The 14701-nt window shown below is 35.9% G+C and overlaps 4 protein-coding genes across 4 annotated transcripts; all 4 read left to right on the forward strand.

The window, feature by feature from the left end:
• Nucleotides 1-545: 545 nt before the first annotated feature.
• On the forward strand, nucleotides 546-2105 carry LOC116144073 (zinc finger MYM-type protein 1-like). Its single transcript, XM_031429528.1, has 2 exons — nucleotides 546-909; nucleotides 1072-2105. The coding sequence occupies exons 1-2, from the start codon at nucleotides 546-548 to the stop codon at nucleotides 2103-2105; spliced, it is 1398 nt and encodes a 465-aa protein (XP_031285388.1).
• A 2539-nt stretch (nucleotides 2106-4644) lies between these two features.
• LOC116144074 (subtilisin-like protease SBT4.14) lies at nucleotides 4645-8647 on the forward strand. The gene is made up of 11 exons (XM_031429529.1): nucleotides 4645-4746; nucleotides 4861-4979; nucleotides 5241-5338; nucleotides 5436-5579; nucleotides 5685-5790; nucleotides 6011-6524; nucleotides 6641-6738; nucleotides 6851-7075; nucleotides 7495-7603; nucleotides 7687-7900; nucleotides 8083-8647. The coding sequence occupies exons 1-11, from the start codon at nucleotides 4645-4647 to the stop codon at nucleotides 8637-8639; spliced, it is 2286 nt and encodes a 761-aa protein (XP_031285389.1). The 3' UTR covers nucleotides 8640-8647.
• A 995-nt stretch (nucleotides 8648-9642) lies between these two features.
• Nucleotides 9643-13576, forward strand: LOC116144044 (subtilisin-like protease SBT4.14). The gene is made up of 11 exons (XM_031429501.1): nucleotides 9643-9761; nucleotides 9861-9976; nucleotides 10120-10247; nucleotides 10338-10481; nucleotides 10585-10690; nucleotides 11063-11576; nucleotides 11699-11796; nucleotides 11914-12138; nucleotides 12295-12403; nucleotides 12496-12709; nucleotides 12892-13576. Exons 1-6 carry the CDS (start codon nucleotides 9660-9662, stop codon nucleotides 11424-11426), a joined length of 960 nt encoding a protein of 319 aa, XP_031285361.1. The 5' UTR covers nucleotides 9643-9659; the 3' UTR covers nucleotides 11427-11576; nucleotides 11699-11796; nucleotides 11914-12138; nucleotides 12295-12403; nucleotides 12496-12709; nucleotides 12892-13576.
• LOC116144075 (subtilisin-like protease SBT4.14) lies at nucleotides 11458-13457 on the forward strand. The gene is made up of 6 exons (XM_031429530.1): nucleotides 11458-11562; nucleotides 11699-11796; nucleotides 11914-12138; nucleotides 12295-12403; nucleotides 12496-12709; nucleotides 12892-13457. The coding sequence occupies exons 1-6, from the start codon at nucleotides 11458-11460 to the stop codon at nucleotides 13455-13457; spliced, it is 1317 nt and encodes a 438-aa protein (XP_031285390.1).
• Nucleotides 13577-14701: the final 1125 nt, after the last annotated feature.

Raw genomic sequence — 14701 nt, forward strand, 5'->3', positions numbered from 1 at the left:
TGTATCATGGTTTGTTCATGTATCTTATTCAAGAGAAAATTAAGTTGCTAAATTAATTAGTTTTTTTTTATTTTTTTTTATTTTGTAGGAATCTCTGTCTCTTATTTTTAGGATCCCACTTTAGTACTAATTCATTATATGTTTATTGGATTTGAAATCCAAAGCATTGACAAATAAGATTATGATATCCAATTATTTCAAGAGACTGAAGAAAAGTCCAACAGAAAATGTTGATGGAGACTCTACTAATATTGAGGTTAATCAAACCTCATTAGAAGAAGAAACCCCACAACAGCAACAACAACACCAAGAAAAAGAAACTCAACGTTCAATAGGGGTTCAATTTATATGAGCTTGAAACTGACCCAGGATTGAGGATACCAATTCACGAGCTTTGTTGTACTAACAAACAAAAAGAGGAAGTTCGAAGAGCATACTTGTTGAAAGGTCCTTGCCAACCTAAAGATCATAACTTTCATTTCACTCTTTTTGGAGTAAAAAAGCATAGGTTTACATCAGAGTGGTACAAAGAACATATATGTTAGATGGAATATAGTGTGGCAAAAGATGCAATCTTCTGTTTGAATTGTTATCTTTTCAAACCCGATTATGGTGACCAAACAGGTGGTGAAGTTTTTGTGAATAAGAGATATAATAATTGGAAAGATAAAGCAAAAGTCAAAAAACATGTTGGTGATCATTCTAGTACTCATAACCAATGTCATGCCAAGTGTGTTGATTTGATGAACCAAAGGCAACACATCGATGTAAATCTTGATTGCGTGTTGAAAAAGGGCAAATCGGATTATCGTATTCACTTGAATGCATCAATTGATTGCATTATATTTCTTTTACATCAGGGATTAGCATTTCGTGGTCATGACGAGTCGGTTGAATCTAAAGATCAAGGTAACTTTATGGAATTATTGAAGTTTCTATCCAATCACAATGACGACATAAAGAAAGTTGTGTTGGGAAATGCTTCGAAAAACCATCAAATGATGGCCCCCAAAATCTAGAGGCAACTAACTAGTGTTTGTGCTCATTTGACGACCAAGAAAATTATTGCAGAAATTGTGAGAGATAAACAACCATTTTCTTTACTAGTTGATGAATCTCGTGATGTGGCAATGAAAGAACAAATGACTATTGTTTTTCACTATGTGGACAAAATGGGTTGTGTTATCAAACTTTTTATTGGGATTGTGCATGTTAAGAATACTTCTGCAAAGTCTTTGAAAACTGCAATAGATGCCTTTTTTGTGAAGTATGGATTGAGTTTGACAAGTTTACGGGGCCAAGGTTATGATGGAGCAAGCAATATGAGGGGTGAGTTCAATGGTTTGAAGACTTTAATATTGAGAGAAAATAAATTTGCTTTCTACATTCATTGTTTCTCTCATCAACTCCAATTGGCGCTAGTCAAAGTTGTAAGTAAACATTCAGCATTGGGTGAATTTTTTCAAACTCTTTCTATGTTATCAAACACTGTGGCAGCATCTTGCAAGCGCAGAGATCTTCTACGTGACAATCAGTATGAATATGTGATATCTTTGATTTCTAATGGTGATATTCAGACGGGACGCGGTTTGAATCAAGAATGTACTATTAAACGACCAGGAGATACACGTTGGGGTTCACACATAGGGACAATTCATAGTGTCATAAACTTATTTTCTTCTGTTGTTGGTGTGCTCAGAGTGATTGAGATTGAAGGAGATGATTGGCAAAACAAAAGTCAAGCAAGGAGTTTATTACGAATCATGGAGAATTTTGAATTCGTCTTTTTGTTATTCTTGATGAAGAAAGTATTGGGAATCACATATGAACTGTCACAAGCATTACAAAGAAAAGATCAAGATCTCCTTAATGCCATGCAGTTTGTACAAATTTCGAAGCGTCGGTTGCATAAATTGAGAAATGAAGACACTTGCTTCGACATATTGTTGAAAGAAGCTTATGATCTGTGTAAAGATAATGACATACCAATCCCGGAGAACATGGAAGATAATTTTGGGAGGACAAAACGAGGGATTGCGCCAATTACGAATAAACATCATTTTAAGGTGGAATTGATGTACACAGTTTTAAATAACATTCAATAAGAACTCAATAATCATTTTGATGAAGTAAATATGGGGTTGCTTCAGTGTATGACATCTCTTGATCCAAGTAACTCTTTTGCTGCATTTAATAAAGACAGATTACTTGAGTTTGCAAAGTTCTATCCTGCCGATTTTCCTCAACAAGATATTTGGTTGCTTAATACTCAACTTGAAAACTATTATGAGGATGTTAGCACCAATGCCAATTTCACACATGTTGATGGGATTGCCGATCTTGCAAAAAAAATGGTTGAGTTTAAGAAGGACGTTGCTTACGACAAAGTTTTCTTGCTTATTAAATTAGCACTGGTTTTGCCTGTGGCTACTGCAACAATTGAAAGGGTGTTCTCTGCAATGAATCTTGTTAAGAATACTTTGCATAATCGAATGGGAGACAAGTGGATGAACAATTGCTTAGTAGTTTACATTGAAAAGGAAGTTTTTGCTACAATTCAAAATGAAGATATCATTGAACATTTTTAGAACATAATGAAGCGGAAAATCGTGTTAAATTGAAGATCTTCAGGTATACTATTCTAACTTGCTTTCATCTTTAAATAATCAATATTCATATTATTTAGATCTTTAGGTATACCATTCTACCTTGATTTTTGGGTTAATACGCAGAGGATGTGTGGATCTTTAATATAGACGGTTGAGTTAGAATGTTAACATCTGGATCTGGATTTGGAGTGATTGTAATCCATCTCTTTGTAAACCTTTGTGTGTCTTACTTTTGTTAGAGTTGTAATTGAGCTCTAAATTTGTGTAGAATATTTTTGGTGGATTTGTGATTGTTGTAAACTCTTTTGATTATATTGGATTTAAGTGGGTCGTTAAATTACCGTGGTTTTTTTTTATCTCTTCACATTGAAGAGGTTTTTCCACGCAAAAATTTTCTTGTGTTTCTTTGTGAATTATTTTCTTATGTTTTCATTACTTGATTGGCAAACAGTGGCGGAGCGACGGGGCCCCCCTGGGCAAAAATCCTGGGTCCGCCACTGGTTGTGAGGGCTTGCTTATTTAACAAGTCTGCAATAGAAAAAACTTTCATTAGAAAAAATGATAATAGACTATGACTTGAAGTACACTAGGTGCCAACCCCACAAATGTTCAAATTTATTCCCAATTCACAAACCAAAGCTTCCTAAATGGTCAAACAAGCAACTTCATCACGACCAACAACAGAAGTCTAAATCAGTATAAGTAAAGAAAATATATCACATTGGGCAATATAATATATCCTTCCTCTTACATGAATGTTGCAAATATTACACAATCGTCAGATTCCAAAAGTATGTATATATATTTAACCAAAAAATGATACAAGCAAAATACTCCTATTGGGTCCTAAAATGGGGGATGGATTAAAATAAAACAACCCACATACTCCATGGGACCAAGAACAACAGCCACACAACCAACACCCCAAACTGGTTTTGGATGACCTTAGACACTGTGGGAATAGGCTGTGATCGGAGATTGAGCTGGATTTTCAAAATTTAGAGGATTTTTTAGGAGAAATCTTTAGGGTTTCTTTGTTTTGGGAGATATGAAATTGATTTAGGGAGATTAATGTTTGAAATTTTGGGTGAAATTTTGCGTTTTTTGCAGAATTTTTTTTTTTTTAAAAATTTGGAGGGAAGTGACGTGGCAACTGAGGTGGCATATTACACGTAGAATGCCACATCATGAAGTAAAAAAAAAAAATGGTGTAAAGGTAGCATTATTAATGATTTAGTACTACAAGTCAATATGTGTATATTTATACAATATTAAATCTAATAATAACTACTAATCAATAATCATATTCCATGATTAACTAGATAATGTTTAAATCATAAAGTATGCAGTAAATGTGAAAAGGTATTTGATGTTTGATTTAAAGATAAATATCATCACAATTTCTATCCTACGCTTAATAGTAAAATTAGTGGGTGGTTGATGGTACATTTTTTATTTTTCTCAAAATCTGGCCATAGGGTTTTATACTTCTCCATTATCCTTGTTAAGGTTTCAATGTTAAACATTAAGCTCAATTCTTAGTAAAATAGGTAATAAAAATTTCTTATTTTCCTCTAATCAGATGACAGTAAAATTTCCTAGATAAGAACCACCCTTGGGTGGCTAGATGGGGCAATAGGGACTTTTGGCTGTATTATTCAAGAGGTCTTGAATTCGATTCCCCTCGATTACCAATAAGGCCACCAGAGGATTTATCCGGTCATTAACTTCAGGGCCCTGGAGAATTAGTCAAAGTGTGCACAAGCTGGCTCAGACACTCACAGTCACCAAAAAAAGAAAAAAATTCCGAGATAAGCAAAGTCTTTAGAGTAATTGTGTTTTGTGATGCTGAAAGCTTGAGAAACGTTGCTTGAATTGGAATGTAAGGTAAAGTTTAATCTGTTTATTCCAGATTTTTTAAACAATGAAAATATCCATACTCCCAACAGTTAGATCGACTAACAGTACACTGTTAATACTCTTCCACTATTAATACAATTAAGGCTAAAAAAAAAAGCTTTAATATTGCACTAAAATGGAGAGGGTGATGAGATTTCTATGTTTATCTTCTTATCAACTTCTTCTAATTCATATGTTGATAACAGGTCTTCTTGCTGCTTCTGGTGAAGATCAATCGGTGTGCATATTTCTGCTTATCATCTCTTCCTTCCCACGCTTTATAATTAATTGCTTGTACCATTTTTCTTCATCATTTATGTCCCGTGATTTTATGTGATGTTAAAATGTACAGAATTTGTATGTTGTTTACTTGGGAGATCAATTGGTGAACAAAGATTCACTGCACCTGGAGGATGATGATTTTATGATTGATCAATCACACATCCAAATCCTAGCATCCGTGAAGCTAAGGTACATTCATTTCATCATCCTCCTGAAAACATGCAAGCATAAACATATGCTTATGTTAAATAGTATTGACCCTAGGCTTTTTTCTTCTTCTTCGTATTGTTTACTGTAAAACAATAGTGAGTAAGCTTTTTAAATTAAATAGAAAAGATATGATTTGTATAAGACAAATTAATAAGGTTTTTAACTCTTAAATGTTTTGTTTTCATTATCGTTCATTACTTTTCGCTGCAGCCTGGAGCCCATATCCACTTACGATATTGCTGAGAATGAAGCAAAGGAGTCCATACTCTACAGCTATACAAAGAGTTTCAATGCATTTGCAGCAAAGCTATCAAAAGATGAAGTCGACAAATTGATGGGTAACTGAAATTCTTTGTTTCAACATGCCGGCCAATGTTTTATGACTTGCAGTTTTGGATCGAAATCAACTGAGCTAAATAATATTGTAACGTTTAGAGATGGACCGAGTACTTTCTGTGTACCCGAATCGGTATCACAAGTTACATACTACAAAATCATGGGACTTTATCGGGCTTCCGCAAACAGCAGGAAGGAATTTGGAAGTAGAGAGTAACATAATTGTTGGTCTCTTGGATTCAGGTTTCAGAAAATTTTGTTTTTTTTCTGTTTTGTTTTGATTAAATATTATAACAACTACCACACAAGATGATCAAGTTCTTAATCACTTGTATGATGGTTTGGCAGGAATCACTCCAGAGTCAGAAAGCTTTAAGGATACTGGGTTCGGTCCTCCACCCACAAAATGGAAAGGAAGTTGTAAACAATATGCTAATTTCTCAGGATGCAACAAGTAATGGGCCCATTGTTTTAGAAATAATTAATATACAATTAAATTTATAAAAAGTATTTTTTTTTCAAGATATAGTAATTCGCATATGTAGAAAATAATTACATATAAAGGAAAAAAAATAGAATATTTATAGCCTCTTACTCTATATCAAATATGCACATCAAAGTTGCAGAATTTAAAGTAATTCTATTTTTTGGGCACCCTATTTGGTTTATTAAAGCAAGCTTATTGGAGCGACATACTACAAAGTGGACCGCAGAGACGATCGAAACGACATCTTATCGCCGGTGGATGTGCAGGGCCATGGAACCCACACGTCATCAACTGCTGTAGGCAATCATATTGCAAATGCAAGCCTCTATGGTCTAGCCAACGGAACTGCACGCGGTGCAGTGCCAAATGCTAGAGTGGCGGCCTACAAAGTATGTTGGGTCAGCTTAGGTTGCTCTGATGTTGACATACTCGCTGGATTTAATGCCGCCATTCATGATGGTGTGGACGTTATATCAATATCAATTGGCGGTGGCAAAGCAGATTACTCCTCAGATTCAATTGCAATAGGCTCATTTCATGCCTTAAAGGAGGGAATTATTACTGTTGCATCAGCTGGTAATGGTGGCCCCGATTTGGCTAGTCTAGATAATCATGCCCCGTGGCTTGTCACCGTTGCAGCTAGTGGCATTAATAGGCAGTTTAGGAGCAAAGTTGATTTGGGCGATGGCAAGACTCTCTCAGTAAGTTTGTGTATTTGCGCATAAGTGAGCTAGCTACATGAATTATTATAATGTTTTTCAGATGACCTTATTTATGCTACTTCTTGTAATATACCGGTATTGTACATGTCTTTCAGGGAATTGGGGTTGACGCATTTGAACCAAAGCAGAAACTATACCCACTAGTTAATGGAGTTGATGTTGCCAAAAACGACACCGAAAAGTCGAGCGCAAGGTACCAGTTTGTCCTTCAAGGAGTTATAGAGCAGAATCTTTCTTTAATTTCCTTTTGGCCCATTATCAAAAGAGAAAAAGAAGGCATTAATAACAGTTAACAATGAATACAGGTTCTGTTTCGCTAACTCATTGGACCCTACAAAGGTGAAGGGAAAGCTTGTTTTCTGCCAGCAACTAATACGGGGTGCTGATTCTGTTGTTAAAGGGATTGGAGGGGTAGGCACAATAGTTGAAAGTGACCGATATCTTGATACCGCCCAGATTTTTATGGCACCAGGAACCATGGTCAACCGCAGCGACGGCAATATCATCACTAGTTATATTAATTCCACAAGGTGATAGATGAAGTTATCTTTTTAAATGACCCCTCTATTATGTTGCTAACAAAAATTTGTACCATAACTTTTAAATAATGCCCTCACTCATCTTTTACTCTGTTTTCTGAATGAAAACACATCAATTTAGTAAGAACTGCACTGTGAAATTTTCATGAGTAGGTAATTAGACAGGATGAATAATAATAAACGTTTCTTGTTCAATGCAGGGAACCTTTAGCAGTTATATACAAATCCAAGGAANCTATTATGTTGCTAACAAAAATTTGTACCATAACTTTTAAATAATGCCCTCACTCATCTTTTACTCTGTTTTCTGAATGAAAACACATCAATTTAGTAAGAACTGCACTGTGAAATTTTCATGAGTAGGTAATTAGACAGGATGAATAATAATAAACGTTTCTTGTTCAATGCAGGGAACCTTTAGCAGTTATATACAAATCCAAGGAAATAGAGATCCCTGCCCCGTTTATAGCTTCTTTTTCGTCCCGTGGTCCGAATCCTGGGTCAAAACGCATTCTGAAGGTGGGTTATACACATTACTTTTCTCTTGTTGTTCGGGACTAAATAACTTGAGTTCCTTCTTTTATTTAACGTGGGTTATACAGCCTGACATTGCAGCACCAGGTGTTGACATCTTGGCATCTTACACGCCGTTGAAGTCCCTAACTGGATTGGAAGGTGACACCCAATTTTCAAAATTCTCGATTATATCTGGGACTTCCATGGCTTGTCCTCATGTTGCCGGTGTAGCAGCCTACGTTAAGTCGTTTCATCCAAGTTGGAGCCCTTCAGCAATAAAATCGGCTATCTTGACCTCTGGTAGTAAATATATACGTTTCTCAATTCTTTTTTATTATCTTGAATGTGGATATCGGATGGATTTTTTATTTTTTTTAATGATTTAATGTCTAATCGAATTCTATTTTTTCTGCCTTGGGTTTTAAATGTTAGAACATTTTCGATTTGATCATGGCTTATGCTTTTATGTAATCTTTATCAAGCAACACCTATGAACCGGAGGATGGACCGCTTAGCTGAATTTTCGTATGGTGCCGGCCAAGTAAATCCACAAGAAGCTGTGAGCCCTGGCTTAATATACGATGCAGATCAAATGAGCTACATCCAATTTTTATGCCATGAGGGCTATACAGGATCATCTTTAGCTGTTATAGTTGGTTCAAAATCCGTAAATTGTTCTTCATTGATTCCTGGACTTGGCCATGATGCTCTTAACTATCCAACAATGCATGTACAATTGGATATTAACTATCCAACCACTGCAATATTCCAGAGGACAGTCACCAATGTGGGTGATCCTGTATCCATCTATAATGCCACGATTTTAGCTCCAAAAGGAGTGAACATCTCTGTTAAGCCCAAGAGTCTCTCCTTCTCTCGCAGCATGCAGAAACGGAGCTTTACAGTTGTGGTGAAGGCTTCACCAAAACCAATTCCAGAATCTATTGAAATGCTATCAGGTTTACTTGTATGGAAAAGCCCTCGACATGTTGTTAGGAGTCCTATTGTTCTTTATGAAGCACAATTTTACCAAGAATAGGATTCTCATCAAACACTACTAAAGATGTTAAAACATATATAATCAAGTCCAATGCTTTGGACCGATGTATTTATTTATGCTTATACACTTCTATATAAAATAATTGTTACTATCTAAAATTCACATAGATCTGATAAGCAATATGAAGACCAAATAACGAGTAGCAAGGCATGCTAGTAACTCTTATCGTGCGTGAAAACTGTTCCTTTCAGAAGCAAAACGACAATAATTAGCCTGATCTTTGTATAAAATTTTAAAATGTTTAAATCATAAAGTATGTAGTGATTTGATGTTTGATTTAAAGTTATATAAATAATCCTAAGAATTTGGATGGTGCAAGTTTTTATCATCACAATATCTAACCTATGCTTTACATTAGCTGGTGGTTGATAGTACATTTTTAATTTTTTTTCAAAATCTTGCCTTAGGGTTTACACTTCTAAACGTCAAGCTTAATTCCTAGTAAAATAGGTGAAATATAGATGGAACCCATGTCGGTAAATGAAACATAAAATGCACAATATCTATTAGAAATACGGGTCTATAGGTATACATATATGTATATAGTGTGCAATGGAAGGCAAGTTATGGCATGTATCGTCTAAGATTCCAATTATGCATCAGTTACAGTTCAAATTATTTCTTATTTTCCCATTAGATGATGGTAAAATTTCCTATATAAGCAAAGTCTTTAGAGTAACTGTGTTTTGTGATGCTGAAAGGTTGAGTACTATTGCTTGAATTGGAATGTAAGGTAAAGGGGGTCTCGATCAACGTAATGAGCTCTTTGTCTTCAAGCAACTCCTCAACTTGATAATTATCTTATAGCTAGGTTAATTTGTTTAAATTTCCCAGCTTTAATATAAGCGAGGACAACAACATAGAAAATGTCCCAATTCCCAACAGTTTGATTGATAAACAGTCTATCTACAGTCTCGCACTATTAATACAAGGACGACAGTACTCCTCAATTGTTCAAACCATTAAGGCTAATAAACAAGCTTTAATATTGGTGGTAACATGGAGAGGGTGATGAGATTTCTGTGTTTCTTTTCTTATCAACTTCTTCTATTTCATATGTTGATAATAGGTCTTCTTGCTGCTTCTGGTGAAGAGCAATCGGTGCGCATATTCTGCTTATTATCTCTCCCTTCCGTCGCTTTATATTCTTATATCTTCATCATCCATGTCCAGTAATTTTACATGATGTTAAATGTACAGAATTTGTATGTTGTCTACTTGGGAGATATGGTGAACAAAGATTCACTGCACCTGGAGGATGATGATTCTATGATTGATCAATCACATATCCAAATCCTCGCATCGGTGAAACTAAGGTACACTCATTCCATCATAACACATAAAATAAAGGAATAAAAAGAAGAAAACTAGTAACAAAACTGAGTTATTCGTTTTTAATAACACAGTGGTTGGGTAAATGGACTGTAATCTTCAATGCGGTTCTTTACTTGTGCTGCAGCCTCCGGCCCCTGTCCACTTCCGATGTTGTTGAAAATGAAGCGAAAGAGTCCATACACTACAGCTATACAAAGAGTTTCAACGCATTTGCAGCAAAGCTATCAACAGATGAAGTCGAAAAATTGATGGGTAAGTGAAACTCTCTATCTAAACAAACTGGTCAATGTTTTATGACTCGCAGTTTCTGATTGAAATTTACTTAGATATTGTAACGTTTAGAGATGGACCAAGTACTTTCTGTATACCAGAATCGGTATCACAAGTTACATACAACAAAATCATGGGACTTCATTGGGCTTCCGCTAACAGCAAAAAGGAATTTGAAAGTAGAGAGTAACATAATTGTTGGTCTCTTGGATACAGGTTTAATTTTAAATTTTATTTTATTTTATTATTATTGTATTATAATAACTTCCACCGAATATAATCAAGCTCTTGTCAAATAATTTGTCTGATGGTTTGGCAGGGATCACTCCGGAGTCAGAAAGCTTCAATGACACTGGATTCGGTCCTCCACCAACAAAATGGAAAGGAAGTTGTAAACACTATGCTAATTTCTCAGGATGCAACAAGTAATGGACCTCATTATTTTATAAAAAAAAAATTCATGGCTAGTTCTTTTTTCTGCCACATTTTCCTGAAATTGTGTAGGAGGAGGAGCCATTTAGTAGGATGAAATATTCCTATTTAGATATAATTAATGTACAATTCAATTTATAAAAAGGTTAGCTCTCGTTTTTAGGTCTTCTTCTATGGTAATAATCCGCGTTTCTTGAAACAAAATAGAAGTAACAACGACAATATTTTATACATTACTTGAAAAAGATTGCTTTTTTGCAAGATAATAATTATTTTTTATAATATATTTCATTTACATATTTAAACAATAGACACCCATCAAAGTTGCAGGATTTAACGTAATATATTTTTGGGTTTTATTAAAGCAAGCTTATCGGAGCAAGATACTACAAATTGGACCGCACACGTGATTCTAACGACATCTTATCGCCGGTAGATGTGGAAGGCCATGGAACCCACACATCATCAACTGCAGTAGGCAATCATATTGCAAATGCAAGCCTTTATGGTCTAGCCAAGGGAACCGCACGCGGTGCAGTGCCAAATGCTAGAGTGGCTGCATACAAAGTATGTTGGGTCGGCTCCGGTTGTTCTGATGTTGACATACTCGCCGGATTTAATGCTGCTATTCATGATGGAGTGGACGTTATATCAATATCCATCGGCGGTGCTAATGAAAATTACTCCTCGGATTCAATAGCAATAGGCTCATTTCATGCCTTAAAGTAGGGAATTATTACTGTGGCATCAGCTGGTAACGATGGGCCCAGTTTGGCTAGTCTTAATAATCATGCCCCGTGGCTTGTCACCGTTGCAGCTAGTGGCATTAATAGGCAATTTAGGAGCAAAGTTGAGTTGGGCAATGGCAAGAATGTCTCAGTAAGTTTGTGTATTTGCACAAAAGTGAGATAGATAGATGAATTATTAAAATGTTTTCAGATGACCTTATTTATGCTTCATGATGTAAATTTACCAGTATTATTGTTTTATATGCTTTTTAGGGAATTGGGTTCAGCGCATTTGAACCAAAGCAGAAATTATACCCACTAGTTAATGGAGCTGATGTTGCCAAAAACAACGGCGAAAAGGAGAGTGCAAGGTACTAGTTTGTCCATCAAGGAGTTATAGAGCAGAATTTTTCTTTAATTTCCATTGTTGTACTGCCTAATTATTGAAAGAGAAAAAGGGCGTTAACAACAGTTAACAATGAAAACAGGTTCTGTATTTCTGATTCATTGGACCCTAAAAAGGTGAAGGGAAAGCTTGTTTACTGCCAGCTAGAGATATGGGGTGTTGATTCTGTTGTTAAAGGGATTGGAGGGGTAGGCACTATAGTTGAAAGTGAGCGCTATCTTGATACCGCCCAGATTTTTATGGCACCAGGGACCATGGTCAATTACAGCGACGGCAAGATCATCACCAGTTATATTAATTCCACAAGGTGATAGATGAAGTTATCTGTTGTACTATAACTTTAAATAATGCCTTAACTCATGTTTTAACACACATCAATTTAATAATAACTGCATTGTGAAGTTTTCATGAGTATGGTAATTTGACAGAATGAATAACATTCAACTTTTCTTGTTCATTGCAGGAAACCTTTAGCAGTTATATACAAATCCCAGGAATTAGAAATCCCTGCTCCGTTTATAGCTTCTTTTTCGTCCCGTGGTCCGAATCCTGGGTCAAAACGCATTCTGAAGGTAGCTCTACAGAGTCATCTACACATTAATTTTTTTAGTGTTTGGGACTAAATAACTTGAGTTGCTTCTTTTCTTTAACGTGGGTTATACAGCCTGATATTGCAGCACCAGGTGTTTCCATCTTGGCATCTTACACGCCTTTGAAGTCACTAACTGGATTGGAAGGTGACACCCAATTTTCGAAATTCTCGATTATGTCTGGGACTTCCATGGCTTGTCCTCATGTTGCCGGTGTAGCAGCCTACGTTAAGTCGTTTCATCCGAGTTGGAGCCCAGCAGCAATAAAATCGGCTATATTGACCTCAGGTAGGAAATAGATAAGCTTCTCAATTCTTCCTGATTATCTTTGATATGGATATGGGTGAGATTTTTTTAATATTTTTTTTCTCAATTCTCATTGAATTCTAAATGTTCTGCCTTGGCTTTTAAAAGTTAAAACATTCTTGATTTTATCATGACTTACGTTTTCATGTAATTTTTTTACTAAGCAACACCTATGAGCCGGAGGATGGACCGCTTCGCTGAATTTTCGTATGGTACCGGCCAAGTGAACCCACATAAAGCTGCGAGCCCTGGCTTAATTTATGAAATAGATCAAATGGGTTACATCCAGTTTTTATGCCACGAGGGCTATACGGGATCATCTTTGGGTGTTTTAGTTGGTTCGAAATCCATAAATTGTTCCTCATTAGTTCCTGGATTTGGCTATGATGCTCTTAACTATCCAACAATGCAAGTTAAATTGAATGGTGACAAACGATCAACCACTGCGATTTTCCAGAGGACTGTCACCAATGTGGGTGCTCCTGTATCCATTTATAATGCCACGATTAAATCTCCAAGAGGAGTGGAAATCTCTGTTAAGCCCATGAGTCTCTCCTTCTCTCGCAGCATGGAGAAACAGAGCTTCACAGTTGTGGTGAAGGCAAACCCAATGCCAGCTTCTACACAACTGTTATCAGGTTCACTTGTATGGAAAAGCCCTCGACATGTTGTTAGGAGCCCTATTGTTCTTTATCAAGCACAAGAATCAGATTTTATCAAACACTACTAGAAGTATCTCGAGTCCAATGTACTTCACTAATGATTTATGCTTATACCCTTTTATGTTAAATAACTATTACCATCTAAAATTCACTTGGATCTTTTGTTGAGATGCAACATGTAAGCGTTATAATAGTAATATAAAAGAATAGAGTTTCTTCTTGTTGGTTTACAAGCTGGAGAATACATGGGTGGTTATTTTTAAAAAAAGTAAAATTAGGTGGTTATTACCATGCAGGATTATAAATTAACAAAAATATCCCTTAAGTTTTTTTATTTACTAAACGCCCCTATAATAAAATATTAAAAATTAATAAAAACACCCCCATCCACCCATTAAATACCGATAGTCGGTCACCACCGCCGGACGGTGGTCGGAGTCACCGTATTGACGCACGACTGTCAAGATCTGGCCGATAGTGTGCTGATATGGCTTTTTTTGGTCAGATCCACGGTGGATCTGGCCAGAAAATGCCGAATCTATGGCTAGATCTGGCCATTGACGGTCAGATCTAGCCGCATTTGGTTGTTAATGACGGTTAAAGATATGGCTGTTGTTGACGACTAGCTACGGCGAAAGATCTGGCTATAGATCTGGTATTTTTCGACCAGATCCACCGTGGATCTAGTCGAAAAGGCTAGATCGACATACTACCGACCAAATCCAGCCAGTAGTGCGCCATTATATCAAATTCTTGCCAACTTCCGGTGGTGGCCGGAATCTGGCAAATGTGGGTTGTTGGGGTGTTTTTGTCAATTTCTAAATTTTTTTTTAGAGAGTGTTTAGTAAAATTAACAAATCTAAGGGGTGTAAAAGGTATTGAATACAAATTTAGGGGGTTCAAAAAGAATTGAATAATATAGAATAATATTTTCAGAATAAGGAAATAAGTGTAGTATTTTGGATAGAATAGGGAATACAATAGTGAAAAATTGTGTAGAGAATGTTTGCTGTAATTGTTCATCTCTTTCTTCATTAACATAAGCAAAGTTTATATACAGACTCTTTACATCATCAATTACATCATGGATACTAACTCTTGCAGAGAATTAGTTACATTCCTAATCTGTAGAGTGTTTTCTAAACATTAAAGCAGAGTCATACATTCTTAACTAATACAAAATATGTCAGACTTTACATCCCTAAAAATCAGCTAAACTACCTGAAGTAGTTAACCAAACTCTGACACACAACTTCTAGATCAGCTCTGAACATCGACCTCTTTCAGGTCATAAACTGCATCAGATCGCATG

Source organism: Pistacia vera, unplaced genomic scaffold (assembly GCF_008641045.1).
Source record: "Pistacia vera cultivar Batoury unplaced genomic scaffold, PisVer_v2 Contig437, whole genome shotgun sequence".
Classification (NCBI taxonomy): Eukaryota; Viridiplantae; Streptophyta; class Magnoliopsida; order Sapindales; family Anacardiaceae; genus Pistacia; species Pistacia vera.

Coding starts and splice junctions, on each gene's coding strand:
- LOC116144074 (XM_031429529.1), top strand. CDS start 4,645: ATGGAGAGGGTGATGAGATTTCTATGTTTATCTTCTTATCAACTTCTT. Junction 5,791..6,010: donor AATTTCTCAGGATGCAACAA/GTAATGGGCCCA, acceptor GGTTTATTAAAG/CAAGCTTATTGGAGCGACAT. Junction 7,901..8,082: donor ATCGGCTATCTTGACCTCTG/GTAGTAAATATA, acceptor ATCTTTATCAAG/CAACACCTATGAACCGGAGG.
- LOC116144075 (XM_031429530.1), top strand. CDS start 11,458: ATGGGCCCAGTTTGGCTAGTCTTAATAATCATGCCCCGTGGCTTGTCA. Junction 11,563..11,698: donor CAAAGTTGAGTTGGGCAATG/GCAAGAATGTCT, acceptor TATGCTTTTTAG/GGAATTGGGTTCAGCGCATT. Junction 12,404..12,495: donor GGTCAAAACGCATTCTGAAG/GTAGCTCTACAG, acceptor TGGGTTATACAG/CCTGATATTGCAGCACCAGG.
- LOC116144073 (XM_031429528.1), top strand. CDS start 546: ATGGAATATAGTGTGGCAAAAGATGCAATCTTCTGTTTGAATTGTTAT. Junction 910..1,071: donor GGTTGAATCTAAAGATCAAG/GTAACTTTATGG, acceptor AAATTATTGCAG/AAATTGTGAGAGATAAACAA.
- LOC116144044 (XM_031429501.1), top strand. CDS start 9,660: ATGGAGAGGGTGATGAGATTTCTGTGTTTCTTTTCTTATCAACTTCTT. Junction 9,762..9,860: donor CTTCTGGTGAAGAGCAATCG/GTGCGCATATTC, acceptor TTAAATGTACAG/AATTTGTATGTTGTCTACTT. Junction 10,482..10,584: donor TGTTGGTCTCTTGGATACAG/GTTTAATTTTAA, acceptor ATGGTTTGGCAG/GGATCACTCCGGAGTCAGAA.